The sequence below is a fragment of the Zalophus californianus genome, chromosome 10, assembly GCF_009762305.2.
Source record: "Zalophus californianus isolate mZalCal1 chromosome 10, mZalCal1.pri.v2, whole genome shotgun sequence".
Lineage (NCBI taxonomy): Eukaryota > Metazoa > Chordata > Mammalia > Carnivora > Otariidae > Zalophus > Zalophus californianus.
Genome location: NC_045604.1, coordinates 53,120,530 through 53,137,995, shown reverse-complemented (window position 1 = coordinate 53,137,995; position 17,466 = coordinate 53,120,530). Strand labels below are relative to the sequence as shown.

The window sequence follows — 17,466 nt, the reverse complement described above, 5'->3', positions numbered from 1 at the left end:
GCGGTCAAAGGCTGATGACCAGCTTCCAGGGTTAAGCAAAGTGTAGAGCCCAGTGTTGTTTAACTAGTAGAGAAGTTTTAAAGTTCAGTCAGGTCGGGCGAAGGCAAGGCCCACCTCCCTTAGGTATATTCCCTCACTCTCTTCTTTATGTTTATAGAAGAGGAAAAGGAGGACATGTTCTCAAAGTCAAACTTGGTCAGAAAAGGCCTAACTGAGAACTTTGTCTTCAGGATTTTTTTTCTTAGTTAACCAAACAAAGAGGTAGAAAATAGGTGAATATAGGGGCGCCTGGGTGGCTCAGTTGGTTAAGCGACTGCCTTCGGCTCAGGTCATGACCCTGGAGTCCCGGGATCGAGTCCCACACCGGGCTCCCTGCTCGGCGGGGAGTCTGCTTCTCCCTCTGACCCTCTCCCCTCTCATGCTCTCTATCTCATTCTCTCTCTCAAATAAATAAATAAAATGTTTAAAAAATAAAAAAAAAAGAAAATAGGTGAATATAACTAGCCAAATTGAATGTCCAGAAATTTCTAGCTTTCTTGCTCAGTGCAATATGCTCTCTTTCACAGCTCTCTTTTGGGAGAGAGAGTCCATAATATCCAGTTGGAGGGGAGAGTATTCTGAAACAAGGTACTGCCTTCAGGCTTCTAAGGGCCCGCATGTCCACGACCCAGACGAGGACACACAAGGGAGGAATTGATCCCACTGGGGGATCAGGAGACAAAGTATGGGGTAGGTAAAAAACATACATGCTACTTCTGAAATATTTATTTATTTATTTTTAAAGACTTTATTTATTTATTTGACAAAGAGAAGAGAGCACAAGCAGGGGGAGCACCAGAGAGAGAGGGAGAAGCAGATTCCCCCCTGAGCAGGGAGCCCAATGCAGGACTCAGTCCCAGGACCCCGGGATCATGACCTGAGCCGAAGGCAGACGCTTTTAACAACTGAGGCACCCAGGCACCCCAAGACTTTATTTTTGAGTAATCTCTACATTCAACACTAAACTCACAACCCTGAGATCAAGACTCACGCTCTACGGACTGAGCCAGCCAGGTGCCCTTGAGATACTTCTTTAAAGCAAAGAAACCAAATCCTGTTTCTTGGTCTGTATTGTTATTTTTACTTCTAATTATTGGGGAGATTAAATGAATTCAAACTAATGGAGATAAAGCGTAGGTTTATTTATATTTTCCTCTTCCTAAATAGCCAAAGAGAGTATCATAAGGATTGCTGCAACAGTATTCACAGGATAAGTATGCCTCCTTCTGTGTGACTGAAGATTCTTTGAAAGTGGTACACTCAAAGGTATAATTCATATATTATATATATTCATGTAATACATATTATTTTCTGTACTATTTGGGAGTAAGTTGCAGATATATCCCTTTATCCCTAAATAGTGTGAAGTTCCTAAAAACAAGGACATGACCTTACACGTCCACGATACAATGATCAAAGTAAGGAAAACCAACAACGATACAGAACTATATTCAAATCTAGAAACTGGGGGCGCCTAGGTGGCTCAGATGGTTAAGCGTCTGCCTTCGGCTCAGGTCACGATCCCAGGGTCCTGGGATCGAGCCCCGCATCAGGCTCTCTGCTCGGCAGGGAGCCTGCTTCTCCCTCTCCTTCTACTCTTCCCCCTGCTTGTGCTCTCTTGCTCTATCTGTAAGATAAATGAAATCTTTAAAAAAAACAAATCTAGAAATTGTATTCTAAGTTTGCCAGTTGTCTCACTAATGTTCTTTATAGCAGCGGTTCTCAAATTTTTTGCCCTCAGGATCCCTTTGTAATCTTGCTAAATAATATCTAAGTATTATTAAAGATGGTATATTAAAAGTTTAACTTCATGCATACATGAAGGAGTCCTGGGGACTTCCTGGGGCTCCTGGACCACACTTTGGGAAACATTGATTTAGTGCCCCCTCCTGCTTTTTTTTTCCTTTTCTAGGATCACACATTGCATTTAATTGTCATGTGTCCCTCTCTCTCTCTTTTTGTTTACAGTCCAGAGGTCTTTCATATTTCCTACACCTATCATGCCATGAGTTCATAGGGAATGGATTCCATCAGCACAGGCTCCTTTCAGTTGGTTCTCACATGTGCTTCTTTGGATGAGGCAGGCTGGTGCTTCAGTTGAACCCAAGTATCTCTCTCTGGCTTTTCTGATGATTTTCCTTCACACGCCTCACGAAGCTATCTCAGCTCTTAGAATGCTTAATATGCTCAACATGCACATTAATTCTCTTGGCAAGAATCTTGCCCTTAACTTATCTACAGTAATGCCAACAGCATCCTGGGTAACACTGTTGACTTTTCCAGTTTTGTCATGTTAATACTCACGGGGCATTCCTTTTAGCACAGTGCCCATCACCTTGACGTCTACAATATCATCTTTCTTGTGGATTTGTATGTATGTGGCCAAAGGAACAACCCCATGTTTCCTAAAAGGCCTACAGAACCTGCAGCAGGTGACTCTCCTCTTTCCCTTTGTGTTGGTCCTTTTGGCAAATTACTGGAAGACGGTGGATCCAGCTGAAAGGGTATCATGTCTCTAGTGTCTTCTGGTTTGAAAAAGTTGCTCTCTTTTGTCATTTTTTTAAGAGTATAAGGCAGTTATTTTTTTCCTTTTTTTTCCCCAAGTAGGCTCCATGCCCAATGCGGGGCTTGAACTCACAACCCTGAGATCAAGAGTCGCATGCTCCATTGACTAAGCCGGCCAGGCACCCCAAGCCAGTTATTTTTGAAGAATGTCTCTCAATCTGAGTATGTCTAAGGCTTCCTCAGGGTTAGATTCAAGTTATACTTCTTAGGGGGCAAGCATACTACAGAAGTAATATCGTGTCCTTCCCAGTGCATCATATCAGGAGACACATGATGTCAATTTGTTCCATTACTGGTGTGACGTTAATAACTTTGATCACTTGGTTAGGATGGTGTCTGCCAAGTTTTTTTCCTCTGCTGTAAAATGTGCAATTTTCTCTTTTTTATTAAATAAATGTCTTGTGGGCAGATACCTTTAGAGTATGTAAATACATTGTTTTTCATCAAACTTTCACCTGCTAATTTTACCATCCCTCAATGATTCCTTTGCAAGACTTTTTAAGCACTGTACTTTCCCAGTTATTTCTCATCTGAGTCCTTAAAAAGGATTATCACTAAAAATTATTAGAATTAAAAGAGATTAACTAAGCTAGCACACTCTCTTGCTGGGCTGTGAGGAAATAGGCCCTTTTAACCATTGCTAATGGGAGGGCAGAGTGCTGTAACCGTTTGAAGGGAAATTTGACAATACCAAAAATTGCAAATAAATTTAGCCTTTGAGCTGGAAATCCCACTTCAAGAAATGTATCCCACAGATATATCTGTATGTGTGTCAATGAGATTACTAATTGTAACCTGATTTATAGTAATAGCAAAAGATTACAAACAACTTCCATCTATAAGGGACTAGTTAAATAAATCAAGGTACATTCCCACTGGAAGACTATGCCATTGTCAAAAAGAATGAGGATCCTTTCTCTGAAATGATATGGAAAATCTCCAGGATAACTAAATAGGGAAAAAAGTAAGCTGCGGATCAGTGTTTAGTATGTTACCTTTTGTATCACAAAGTGGAGATGTTAGGGGTGAGGAGTGGACAGACAGGAGAGGAAGCAAGACTTGTCAATATGTACCTTCTTATTTAGTGTTCTATTTTTTTTCTTTTTTAGAGAGAGAGAGAGAGCATGCACACAAACAGGGGGCTGGGGAGGGCCACAGGGAGAGGGCGAGAGTGAATCTTAGGCAGGTTCCACACCCAGCACAGAGCCCACATGGGGCTCTATCTCACAACCTTGAGATCATGATCTGAGCGGAAATCAAGGGTCAGACGCTTAACCGACTGAGCCACCCAGGTGCCCCTAATGTTCTACTTTTTAACATGCCCAAGTATCACTTATTCAAACAGGTCTTGACTTTGTGAGCAATAAGGGTGTCAGTGTTGTATTCCACTGAGGCTTGGGGAGAAAGAAGTACCAGGGCATGATGAAGGTGGCACCAAAGAGGATCTGAAGCAGGCTGAGCCCCTGGCTAGCAACAAAGGAGAAAAGGAGAGGGAGACAAGCCCAGTTCTGTGTCTGCAGGTGGAACAGAGATGTTTAGGCATGCTCTGCCTGGCAAAATAATTTCTAATGGCTGTAGAATATTTCATGGTCTATAATTTAACCATTACTTTACATTAGCTTAGGTCAAATTGTTTACATCTTTGAATATGATCGCTATAATAGGTGCCACTTTAGAACACTTCCTATATATTAGGATCTATGCTAAGGGCTTGACAGGCATTAGCTTATATAATTCTTTTGTCAGCTATACAGGTTAGGTATTCTTAGGCCCAGTTTACAGATGAGAAAACTGCTATTCACAAGAGTTAGGAATGTGCCCCAAATTACAAAGCTAGCAAAGCTGAGATTCAGACACTTTGTGCCTGTCTCACAGGTTTTGGGCTCCTATAAAATAGCTATGAAGAAATTGTTGTCTCCCCAAGTTAAAATTCAGTGTCCGGTTGTTTTTCTTGCTTTTCTATATCATCACCTGGTTCTTCTCCTCTGGATATACTCTATCATCAAGTTTGTCCAAGATTCCCTCCAAATCCAGGGCCCCAGGGCCCAGAAATGAACCCAAGGACTGCCACCTTTTTTGGTTACACATAGTTTATTAGAAAGCATTCGTCTCTGATGCACACTCCAAATGAGATTTTCAGTTGGTCTTTGGGAGTCTTTAATACCAGTCTAGTCTCTGGGTCTCATACAGACCCCCTTGCCTTTGCACTGTCTAGCTTTTCATGATCCCAAATCCCTTTCCTCTTAGTTCATCTCAGACTGGTTTGATGAGGAAAGGGAAAAAGAGTTTATATGCTGGGCAAGCTAATCTGGGTCTCCCCTCCCGCCTCCAACCCACTCATCCACAATATTCTATAGTGTTTTAACAATGGTCTATATTTAAATACATAAAAGTATATTTAAATCAAATTTTTCATGGTAACGTCTAACCATTTCTGGAATTGGGGGCAGACTCTATTTTTCTCTGAGTGGAAACAAGGTTGGAAGGAAACAGGGGTCCTCTGTGCTCTGCTGTTAGGGGTAGGTTTGAGGGGCCACAGAGAGGAAAGAATATAGCATTCAGCCACCTCTTTTTTTAATTATTTATTGGTTTAAAATTTATTTGAGAGAGAGAGAGAAGGTGTGCACGCAAATTGGGGGGGGCGTGGAGGGAGAGGGAGAGAAGCAGACTCCCCGCAGGGTGTGGAGTCTGACGTGGGGCTCGACCCCAGGAACTCGAGATCAAGAGCTGAGCTGAAACCAAGTCAGATGCTTAACCAGACTGAGCCACCCAGGCGCCCCACCTTCTCTTTTAAAAAATATTTCCTTCAAGTTGAGTAATAAAGTTAAAAACTTCCTCTTTCCCTACTCGGCCTTTAGTCTCAGTAGCAGCTCCTGAGCAGGTAATTCAGCTGATCCTTATTGTTCATTCCCTCATGTCCTGGGCTGTTCCATTCTTTTCTTTGGCACCAAGAAGAAGACCTTGGCAGAATACAAACAGTAGAGCTGAGCTCCTGCTGCTGGTTACTGAGTAACTCAAAGCTTAACTCTTCGTGGAAATTTGGCAAGGTATCTGGCAAAAAACCAGAGCCATCTCCAGCTCTCCCGGGTTTCTAGTTTACCAGGTAGTTACATTATTTTAATTGAGGTGAAATAAAGTTTATCAAAATAATCCCTCATTATTACTTGGCAGCTTTTAAGTAAGATTCTCAAAGTATCTCACTGGAATTTGTTCAAATTCTCACACAGGTTAGAAAGTCCAGCTTTTAGTTTCAGGGACACCAAATCAAAGCCACAAATATTTATTGAACATGCCCAGTGCACATGCCACTGGGCTTTCCACGTATCAGGTACTCAATAAATATTTGTGTTTGAAGAAACCCAGCTTCGGAGTAGTTTTGCCGACTTGTTAACAGAAAAATACTTTAAATTCCTCCTAAATGGAAAGTTGAGAGTATTAAAAATGCTTACTTGTCCAGAGGGACTGACACCTTGTATGAACAGAAGTACTGGACGAGGGTATTCTCGGGAGGTTGAGCAGGAGAACGTTGCATGGAGTCAAAGCTTGTTTTCCTACTTTAGTCCAGGAAGCTGTAGGTGGTGAAAGAGACATCAAGAAGGGGAGAAGACAGCAGAGGCAGAGGCACGGGGGGAGAGTTATCTGGAGAAAGAGGGGATGACTTGGACAAACCCAGAAGCAACAGGAAACAACTAGTGAAGCCAAGGCCGAGGGTGTGTGTGGTGAGTACGGATTAACCACGTGACTGGTGTCTCTCACCCACCGCTGCCAAGGTAGGGCTGCTTTAGCAAATCTGTCCAAATCCATTTGAGGGGGGAGGTGGAAAGGAGGATCTAGGAATGAATGTGGCCTGGTAGCTTTTATCCCATCAGGACACAGGGTTGGTTTCGGACCCTTTCCAGATGGTCAGTGCTGAAAACCAACAGACGCTCCTTGGGAATAGGTTGTTCCAACTTTGAACAGAAATGAGCTTCAGTTATCACATTTTGTTCGCAGTTCAGCTAAGCAGGGAATGGTGCTGAAGGCAAAACCCTCAAGCTGCTCAGTGAGAGAAATGGGCCGGCCCACTCTGCAGAGGCAGCCTGGGTCTTGCCCGAGGTCCAGGATTCCTAGGTTGGGTCCGTTTCCCTAGCTTGCCAGGATAACAAAAGGCCCAATCAGTTAGACGAGGACCGGCTTAGGGACCGAGGAAAATCAGAGGGCCCCGTAATTTAGATCGTAATAGCCTGAACTTTTTAGACTTGAGAGGATTAAGAAGATAAGCTGAGGCGACTGTAGGTTTTCCTTGAAACAGTATTTTCAAGAGCTTCGATATTGCAAAGGTCATTTTTTCCCTTTAACCTGATGATTTAGGAACAGACCTAGGGCTTGGTGAAGGGAACCATGAGAAGCAGCTGACTTTGGTGGCACCGTTAGTAATGCCAATCATGCTTGTACTGTTTGTTGTCAAGTGGTGGCTCCACTACACACGATCTTGGACGTTCTTCCCTCCTCTTCATTCCCACTATGCTGCTGGCCAGCCCTCATTATTGCTTGGAAGTCTACTGCAACAGACTCATAACTGGGTTTTCCGCCTCAGACCCTATTCTACTGCAAATTACGATAATCACATCTCACTCTGGCTTAAAATCTTTACTGATTTTAACGGCTAAAAGATAAAATTTAAACTCAGAACTGTACACAAAGCTTTCCAAGGCCCGGCCTCCAAACTTTTCTAGCTATCCCCAACTCCTTCAAGTTCATTACAAGGCCACATTCTTTCATGACTATGTATGCGCTCCTAGGCTTGGAGTGTCTATTCTCCACCCTGATCATCTTATAAACCCTTTCATACCTTTATGAATCAACTCTTCAGAAGTAAAAACCTCCCTGAATCACCTTGCTTCCCCAGGTCTATGCATTTTCCTTGAAGTAGTCTCCAGGTAATGCTAATTGTGTCTTACATCTCATTCAATTCACAAAAGTCTGATGGCAGAAAATGGATCTTTCTGTTTCTCAAATTGCTTTACTACTCACAAGTGTGGCCTTCGGACAAACAGGACGGACATCAGCTGGGAGCAGGTTAGATAATCCCAGGCCCCCCTCCAGACGGGCTGCAACAGTAACGACACTTTAACAAGAGCACCAGGTGAGCACCAGAAGTTCTCCAGTAAATGTGAATAAAGAGGCACCAATCAGATCCCTTCACTGCCGGCTTGCAACCTTTCCTTGGATTCCCTTTCCTTTCAGAATAAAATCCAAATCCTTTAGCATCAGCAGGCCTCTGTGGTCCAGCTCTGCCTCATCTCTTGCCACGGTCTCATTCCCTCTACTCTTGAGTCAATCACTGTTTCTATAACAGAGATTCTTCTTTCCCAAGAATCGTATTTCATAGAAACATATTCTGTTTTCTCTGACTGGCAGTCTCGTCTCCAACGTTACCTGCCACCCTGTCCATTCTTCAAGTGCCACCTTCGCTGCAACTTCCTCAGGAAAGCCATTGCTGCTCAGCCAAGCAAGGTTAAGTCTTCTTTGTGTACATTCTCACAGCTCCTGGCTCATCTCTTTTGAAGACAATTGTGGCTGAATAATTTTTTGGTAATTCTATTGTGTTTTGTTGATGATTGTTATCTATTTTTTTAACTTTTTTTTTTAAGATTTTGAGAGACAGAGATAGCGAGACAGCACGAGTGGGGTGGGAGAGGGAGAAGCAGGCTCCCTGCTCAGCAGGGAGCCCGATGAGGGGCTTGATCCCAGGACCCCACGGCCCCGTCCTGAGCCGAGGGTAGACACCCAACCGACTGAGCCACCCAGGTGCCCCTGTTACCTATTTTAAAACTGTATTCATGTCAATTTCCACAACTGGAGCCTAAGCTCCTTGAAGGTAAAGACCGTATTCTCTTTATCTTCTACAGTGTGGTACATATGATTAAGGACTCAATAAATCAGTAAATACCAAAGTGGGTGTTCAGTGAGTAGTTGAAAGCTCACTTTTGATTTGCAAGGTGTCCCAAATAAGGGTGGCAGCCATTAACTAAATAGGCCACCATGTTGGAAAGTGGAGGGGATTTATTAGTTGATCATTGCAGATTAGCTGGTTACAGGGAATGAAATGCTAATATACACAAAAAACAAACTCACATTAACCTATGTGAGTCTGAGTGTAAAGGTCAGAAAATACCCTACTGCTTGTGAGCAGGGTAGGCCTGGGATGGTGTTAAAGACGGCACGCTGGTTTTGGAATCCCCACTCTAGACTTTCTAACATTCAAGGGTTGTTGCAGTAGTTACCATCCTTCAGACCCTCTGACCTTTTTTTACTCTGGTTCCTTCCCTTGAGGTCAGGTAGGGTACCAAAGACACCTAATTGCTAATTGTTGGTAGGAGGTAAAAATAACCTTCAGTTTATGTGCATTACTTTTCTGTAAAAATAAAGGAAATGCCAGTCATTGTCAGCTCTATGTCTCTTAAAAATATAGACATTTACTTATGTAAACTGTATGTTTATGTATGTTGCTATTATCACACTAAACAAAAAGGTCATTCCTTGGTCTTACCTAGTACCCAATTTCCCTAATTATTTCAAAAATGTCTTTGCACATTTGATTCACTGGAATCAGGATCCAAATAAACTCCACATGTTGCATTTGGTTTTATTTTTTCTCTTAACTTTCTTCTGAATCTAGAGTAGTCCCTCCCTCTCCCCTTTTTTCTTCTTCATGCCACTGAACTGCTGACTAAGGCATATTTTATACCAGTCTCTAAGAGAAAAATCAACCTACACTTACCCTCTAACTACAAGGAATGACTAATGGGTGGAGATTTCAGGACAATGAGCAGTCAGTAAGAATGGAAAGACAAAAAATAGGTACCCAGGAAGTCCATGTTGCTTAAACATAAAGAAGGTCCTGATTTAAGAGAAGCCATAAGAACCAGAACTCTGGATGTTTGCCATGGAGTCTCACTGAACAGACCGTAGGATCTCAGAACCACTACCTTTACTGTGCAATTGCTGTAGAACATATGAAGGAATTTGGACTGTAGTGTATTTAAAGTTGGAGTAATTCCTATGATATCTCTACAAAATTGGCTACTGCAAGTATGTGTCTACTTGTGCATAAGTATCTCTCTATTTTTCACACTAAAAAAAGGAAAGGTGTAATAATCCCAAGGTTAGAGTAAAATGGCACACACTCATAAAAAAAGACTACACGTTTCTCCTCATTAATTTATCATTTAATATAAATGCTGACAGAAAGCAGATAAAGACCAGATATTTACAAACCAAAAGGTGAATCACCTCCTTCTACTTGTTAAAATAACCCTTTTATCTGCAACTCTTGGGAGCTTTAAACACTAGTTAGGAGCAACATGAGGCTGAGTCAGTTTCCAAGGTAATAAAGAAAGGAAATAGGATTTTAACAAAATGTGGCATCTTTGATATAAACAACATGCACACAAATAATACAAAATTGAAAAAGATGGCGTTAATCCTTTTAAAAACCTGACAAGTATAACATGTACTTATTCAGACCCAGAATTCTGCTGCCCTAAACATCTTCCTATTACTATTTCCACCTCACTTGTTTTGAAGGCTGTTTAAAAATTGGATATACAAACACATTAAAAAAAGAAAATGGTCCATTTCAAACAGGGTTCTTTTTCCTATTCCAAAAGAACTTTCAAGAGATAAAGTCTTCAAATAAGATTTCACAGTTTGCCAGAATCTAAAGAATTATTCACAGCTTGTGAAATTTCAACCCATTTGTCTTCATTTAAAAAAAAAAAAGTTGAAAACACTTGGAAAAAGTATAATTTCACAAACTTTAGCAATTTAAAAATCAGCTGTCATTTAAGACTCAATATTTTTATTTCTGAACAGGTGGGTGGAGACAGGCAAGAAAAAACAGGGAGCTGAGGCAAGGAAAAAAATAGGAATGCAAGAGAACTTTTTAAAAATGGTATTTTATCTAGCACTGATTTGTAAGAATAGGAGATATAAATTCTCACTATCCAAAACTAAGTGATTTCATGAAGTAATTTATAACCTGACTCAAATCTCATGGGCTCCTTTATTAACCTAAATTATTTTTGTCTTGTTAAATATACCTCTGCAGGGCACAATCACATACAATCAATACGATTGGTAAATTACACAAGCTCTATCCCAAGCAAATATGCATCAATGTTAAAAAGTTTTTTTTAAAAAAACAAAAAACAAAAAAACCCAAAATAAAACAAAATAAAATCCACCCAAAAAGGTGATAATGACTGCAGAATGTCTCGGGGAGACTGGTATAAACCTAAAGACCAAATTGACCATAGTCAGGGGAAAAGGGTAGCAGGGGTAACAAGGGAAGAGACCACACACAAAGAGGAATCTCACAACTGGAAAATGCTTCAGTGGGTAAAAGATTTTGTTCATCATCTTAATTTACTTTTTCCATTGCTCTTGTTCCAAAAAGTTATAGTAACATCATAAAGTAAGACAACAAGGCCTCTGGATCAGTGAATAAAATGGGAAAAAAAAAAAAATCCCCCTCAAGTTCCTTTCATTTCCAGAAGGTGAGAAGAGAAAGGATGAAGGGGGCTGGGATGTGGGGTGTGGTAATGAAGATGTGGGCAACAATACACCTGGAAAAAGTAGCTCTCAGGACAGTGCCTTCGTTGAACAGAGGATGTAAAAATGATAAACAAAAGCTTAAAATACCTTTAAATCAGAGGAATATTTTACAGTTGTTTAGATATTATGGTAAGAATGGCAGCCAATCAATGATTACACTATAAATGGTGATTTAAAAAAAAAACAAAACAGGCAACCCACCCCCACACCCCCAAACCAAAACCCAACAACAAGTAGGCAACCAATTATCCAGTAGTTTCTTTCTATCCTTTTCTTGACCCTTTTATGCACTGGCTGGGGTGGGGGGTAGGGGCTGTCTGACAGTTTCCAGTTACAAGATGACTCTAAGTGTACAACCTAAAATGGATGCCAAAGACTTGTGAGCTCTGTCTACTCAAGAGTTAAAAACAACAAAACAAAACAAAAACAACCAGAAACAGAGAGACCTCAGTACAAGAAAATAAGTCACCTTATCTAGTATATAATATACTAATTCCACAGGATTTGACTTTCCTAAATACACACTTTTGGACACAATATTATCTTGAGGCTTAACTTCTCTCTCTTGGGTTATTGTGCCTTATTTTCTTGTGAAAATAAAGGTTATTACTCTAGGGATGTTCTGTTCAGGAATAAAATTTAAAGTAAATTCAGTGTTTGGCTGAAAATTCAGAGGCTCTGAAAACAAGGATTCCAGTGGTGAGGTTAAGTCCCTTTATCACAATAGGATTTCAAAGGGCTCTTCCCACTTTGTTCAGTGCAGTATTGAAAACCCACCTATTGGGAACACATTTATTATTAAAAGGTGTTACTTTTTCCTGGTGGTGGCAGTGTCCTATTATTTATTAACATCATAGTAGTATTACTTATCAATTAGAATCTGTTATATATGAAAACATCTTTACCAGTCAAAGCAATAAAACCCTAAAAACCAAATCTTAAGTTGGTATTTACTATAATTAACAGTACCTTTTGACAAAAACAGCTTTCTTTTTCAAATGGCTCAGAAAAGTTGAATTAAGAATTTAATAAAATATTAACTGCAATCCACCTACAACTCCCAATAAGTCCTTTCAGCAGGAAAATTTCATAAAGCTGAGCTGAAGCAACAAATAAATATAAAAGTCATAGCTGTCCAAGGTAGAAAGGTATGAATGAGGACCAGCAAAATGAGTAAAATGATGACAGCAGTAAATTGTTTGCTTGTTCAGTCCCTAATGTTGAAAGTGAAATCTGCTTTAGTTTAATTGCTCTATTTTTTTTCTAAAAGGACAGGCTGATTTTTCAGGGAAGAGATCATCTTGCAACACTATCACCAGGTATCACCAACTAAAAAATAAACACAATCAGGCTCTTTTAGGGGACAAATCTAAGTAAACGCTGCAGTTAATTTCCAGGCAGGTTATTAATTTTTCCTCAAAAGTAACTGGGTCTTTCCTTTTAATAAAATATGTATCATTACAGGTGCTTTTTACAGGTAGATTTTATATTATAAAACCTTTACTCAATTCTTTAAAATGAGCAAAAACAAAGTGGAAAAAAGATGGTAAGACCTCCACCCATCACCATGTGTATTTAAAATCAATCAAATACTTTTTAGTGAAAAGAATCTGTTTTTCTCCAAATCTGAATATAATCTTACATGCAGTGACTATAGTTTATTTCTCACCAGTCACATGCTCATGAATTCTTTTACCCAGTCTCATAGCTTGACCATAGTGATATAGATTGTCCTTCCGACACAAGTTAAAAACCAAAACACACAAGATGCTATCATTGACAAGATAATCTTAAAAAACGGGGGTACTGCTTACACACAATGTTGTAAAAGATGACATTCACTGGTTTAGAGAAACTGGTGAATTTTCATTACTTTTACATTTTATAAGGCCAGCTACTGTTAACAGTTAACCTCAGATAAATCTACTTACACAATACAATCAACTCACAAATACTAAAAGGTTGCACGATCAAAATGGCTATTTCCCCCAAAACCAAAACAGAGTAAAGCACAAGTCTTTGGCTCTCCTTTAAAGAAAACAGCAGGTTACCATTCTTAACCAGACCTTTGTTTGCCTACCAGTAGGGCAAATACCACATTTGTGCATCACTGAGTAATAACACCATTAGAAAAGGCAACTTCACAGAAGTTATTGGCTAAGCGAATTCATTTGAATGCTCTGTTTTGAGGCAGCAAACTGTCACTGTTGCAGATTGGGGAGGGCAGTAGGTAAGCCAAGGGGAATTTGCAAGATAGAAAAGGGCCAAGAAAAAAAACTTTGAGCTTTAACCCTGAAGACCTATGGAAAGTCTGATGGAGTTACATATTCATGGTAACAAATAAGAATCATACCAACTTTATGTCTTTTAGGCAAAAGAATAAATACACAGGAAAGTCTAGGAGAAGGGAAGGGAAATAAGATGAGAGAAGGGAATCAGCCACATTAATGCAATACCAAATAATTTTTTATATATTCTGAGTATTTGGATATTTGTAGCTGGCATTAGAAATAAGTGTCTTATCACGTGAATACTATTACTAGAAACCTATGCTATAACTAACTGTTCTTTTGATTACAAAAGTAAAAAGGAATGGATCTTTGGTCACTTTAGCTTCTGTAAATCACCCAAGACAGGATAGCTATTGGACTTATCTTGTGACAGTATCTATAAGGCAAAAGAACCATGTATGTTAGGAAACTGCGTGTAGATATCTTATTCTCAGTTCTTCTACTCCTTTCCAGAGATACCTTGGAAAAAGTAAGTCAAAGTACTTTTATATTCCTAACTATAATAAGATTCTGGTTTTGTTATCTAAACAAGAGTGAACATAATGCTTATTATACTCCTACCTTAACCCTCTCAGAATTGCTCATGTTCATCTGTGATGTCAGTCTTGCTTCTGAATTCAGTGAAAAGCAAATAAAGTCATCTCCAGAAGAAATTAGTATTTTACTTACTAAGTAGAAAGCATAAAAACTGTTATTTCCTATCTGACTGATTTCATCTCTTAACTGTTAAGTCTCTAAAGGCATACATTTTAAAAGCCAAAAAAAAAAAAAATCAATGCCTTTCACAGGTTTTGACCAAAAAAAGCTGCTGAATAGTCAAGCAGTTAAAAAAAAAAAAAGAGTCAAGCAGTTTTGCCCAAAAAGGTCACTTACCCTTATTGTTTCATCATTTCACAAAGTGTATCACAGAGAAAAGGGGGGAAAGAAATCCAAACTTTGGAGGTTTTAATTCCTAAAACTGCTTATGTCTACTAGGAAAGTTATAAGAATTTCCATGAGAAAGGCAGAATGACTAATTTAAAATAGGTAAGTTATAGGCACAATGGGATAGGATATCATTCTTCTGCCTTTCTACCCAACCAGAGTTCCTCTAGAGTGTGTGGGGCCTTACTGAGGTACAGCTAGAATTAAGGCTACAATGTAAGAGATCTGTCCCCACCCCGATCCCCAATGAAATTAACTTAAAAAGTGAAAGGGATTATTTTAAGTCAATTCAAAACAGTGGTTTTTCTGGTTTTATTCAGAATAGGAATACTATATGAGTTAACATCTATTCCTGCCTAGCTTACAAAATCAAAATGGTGAAAGCAAGGAGTGTATCTGGAGGATATAAAAACAAGAATAACAGAAGTTGACTTATCAGATGTTTCAATGGATATTCAAAATAGAATTTTACTTTTATTCTGAACTTCAACAAAATACCCATAAATTCCCTTCTAATACCAGAATCATTCTGAGTTCCAAATTGAACCAACTGCTTCTAAAATTTAGGAATTATCTAATATGTCCAAAGGAGAAATAAGATCTGCCCAAATCTGCCTACAGAAGGTTGGAGGCCAAGAATGTTGCCTTTTATAGTTATACAAAAAAATAAAAAATCTTGGGACTCTGTCAGACATACCAAGTTTCTCTCCTTCTCCCAAAAAACAATAAGCACTTACATATAAGAGGGTTTTAAGGAAAAAAGAAAACAAACAAAAAAGCAAAAAAAGCAAGTGTGTATTTTTAAGAAAGGAAAATATGGTATCAACTGAAAAAATGCCTCATCTTCATTCAGTGCTTCTACCTCCCAATCAGTCATTTTATCGCAACAGCTGCGCTCATGCGAAAAAATCCTTAAAACATATCCAATATATATACAGATATAGCTATGTATATATGTATATATATATAATATATATAAATTTTTATTTAAATAAAAAAGAAAGCTCGAATCCCAAGCCAATATGTGTATATCAAATCCTTGACCAGCCAGGTCTGTAGGGCATAATCAAATTCAATGTGAAATAGTATATAAACATGGTGCCTTGACTGGGCAAATTAAATAATCGCTACTCAAAAGAGTGTTCTGTTTGGACTCTCCTACTGGTAGGCAATGGCAGGACTGTATTTCCCTCCCCCCTCCCCCCATTTGTTTCAGTTAACAGTACGAAGGACACAGAGCTTACACTGAGGTTGTTATGACCTCAGCAGGAGTTAAGGGTTAAGAAAAATAAGAAACAAGAAAAATACAAACTCTTGCTTTTACCCAACCAAAGCAATGCAGTAACTTATTACATAACCAGTGCTTTCTGTTTTAGTAGTATAATCCAGAAAGGGAAATTTCTTAAAAATCAGGCAAACAGAGGGATGGGAAGGTGACTATATCAAATAATCCCACAAAAACGTTTTATAAGGTCTTAGTTCAGTATAGACACATGGCATCAGAATATGTGCAGCAGAAATAAATTTAAAAAAATTCCTTATTCTTTTCAACATTTTCATGAAGCATCTCTTCACTATTGTAAAGTCAAGTCTATGAAAACTGACTTTTAGGTACTTACTACCTACTGGTGCCAAAGATTCTGAACAACAACTAGTCAATTCATAAAGTATCCTTAAGATCTGGGCAGTCTGTATTTGCCCAATCTATTTGAAAGCCAGGGGCTTTCATTTTATTTTATACTTTTGGGTTTTGACAGTACAACAAAACAAAAACATCCACTGAAATAATATGACTGTTCATTTTCACTTCAAGTGTTGCAGTTTTAAAACATGGTTGATTTTCCTGTGTTTTTTTTAATACATTTTATGATTTTAGCAAGTTTAATTTGAAAAAGCACAGCTCCAAATTTCCAACCATCAGCTCAATACAGGTAATATACCAACCACGTATTTTCAGTACTAATAAATTACAGTTCATTCTTAAAATAATCTCCATTTAAATATCTAATCAAACAGCCTACAGTATTGGTCTCGCTTTCTGATTACATTAAGAGAATGAAATGGATCCATAATATGGAAATGAGGACTTCAAAAATTAATTGGTAATTATCTCTCTGAAAAAGCTGAAATAAAAACAAAAACAAGAAACAAATCCCTCCTGAACAACAAAAAGTTTTAGTGCTATATGAAAAACATACACATGAAGCCAGTTACCAGAAAGGGAAAGAAAATTATGACTTTCAAGTAATAGCTCTTAGAAAAGCTGGTTTGCTGCACATTTTCTAATAACTAGTCTACTACTGTCTTTTTGTTTCTCAAGCACCACAGAATTCTCAAGACAGTGTGGTGCTTTCTATCTGTTTTAATTTATGGGGTTTGTGAAAGTTGGAAAGGATTGGGGGAAAGGAATTATACACTGGGTATGTAATAATACCAAAATACAAGAAAAACCTACTTCATTAAGATCATACAATTAATCAAACAGAGTGTATATATAATATCTTCTTTTTTTTTTAAAGCCCTGGATCCAAGGCGTCCAAAGTTATTAAAATAAAGTTCATTCACAGAACAAAAACAAATTTAATCTGAATTGCTTGCAGATACTGCTAATTTTCTTTTTCTTTTTCCTTTTTTTTAAATTAAAAAATGCATTAATGTGAACTATGTGCAGGGTTTGTTTTTAGTAGTGGTGTTTGTGCACATTGCCTCCGGTACTTTTCCTGGATTTCTCTGACCACTCTCAGAGAAAAAGTTTAGAAGTTATCTGTTCTCCTACCCCTATGCCCCACAAATTGATCAGGAGCAAAAGATAAAAGTTGGACTCTTCATAATTTAGGGAGCAGAAGTGGGTGTGACTCCCGCTCTCTGGGAGTCATTGTTGTCACCTCCTCCCTCGGGGTCCTCTGACAGGTTCAGAGAGCTGGTCTTGTTTGACAGGAGGCTGATATTTTCTTGTGTCAACGCTGAGCCATTTGGTACATCACTGTTAACATTTAAAAAAAAAGTTGGAATTTTAAATAAGAGAGAGAGAAAAATGATTTGTAGAATA

At 38.8% G+C, this 17,466-nt stretch overlaps 1 protein-coding gene across 6 annotated transcripts in view; it reads right to left on the bottom strand.

Annotated features, from left to right (window-relative positions):
- Window positions 1-9,793: 9,793 nt before the first annotated feature.
- Window positions 9,794-17,466, bottom strand: part of RC3H1 (ring finger and CCCH-type domains 1) — a 77,296-nt gene continuing 69,623 nt past the window's right edge. For 5 of the 6 annotated variants that reach the window (XM_027610195.2, XM_027610197.2, XM_027610200.2 and 2 more), the window contains one exon: window positions 9,794-17,400. In XM_027610195.2, coding sequence (XP_027465996.1) covers window positions 17,250-17,400 — 151 coding nt within the window. In that variant the 3' untranslated portion in view covers window positions 9,794-17,249. The remainder of the gene's footprint in view (window positions 17,401-17,466) is intronic. The other variant, XM_027610199.1, reaches the window with a different exon arrangement.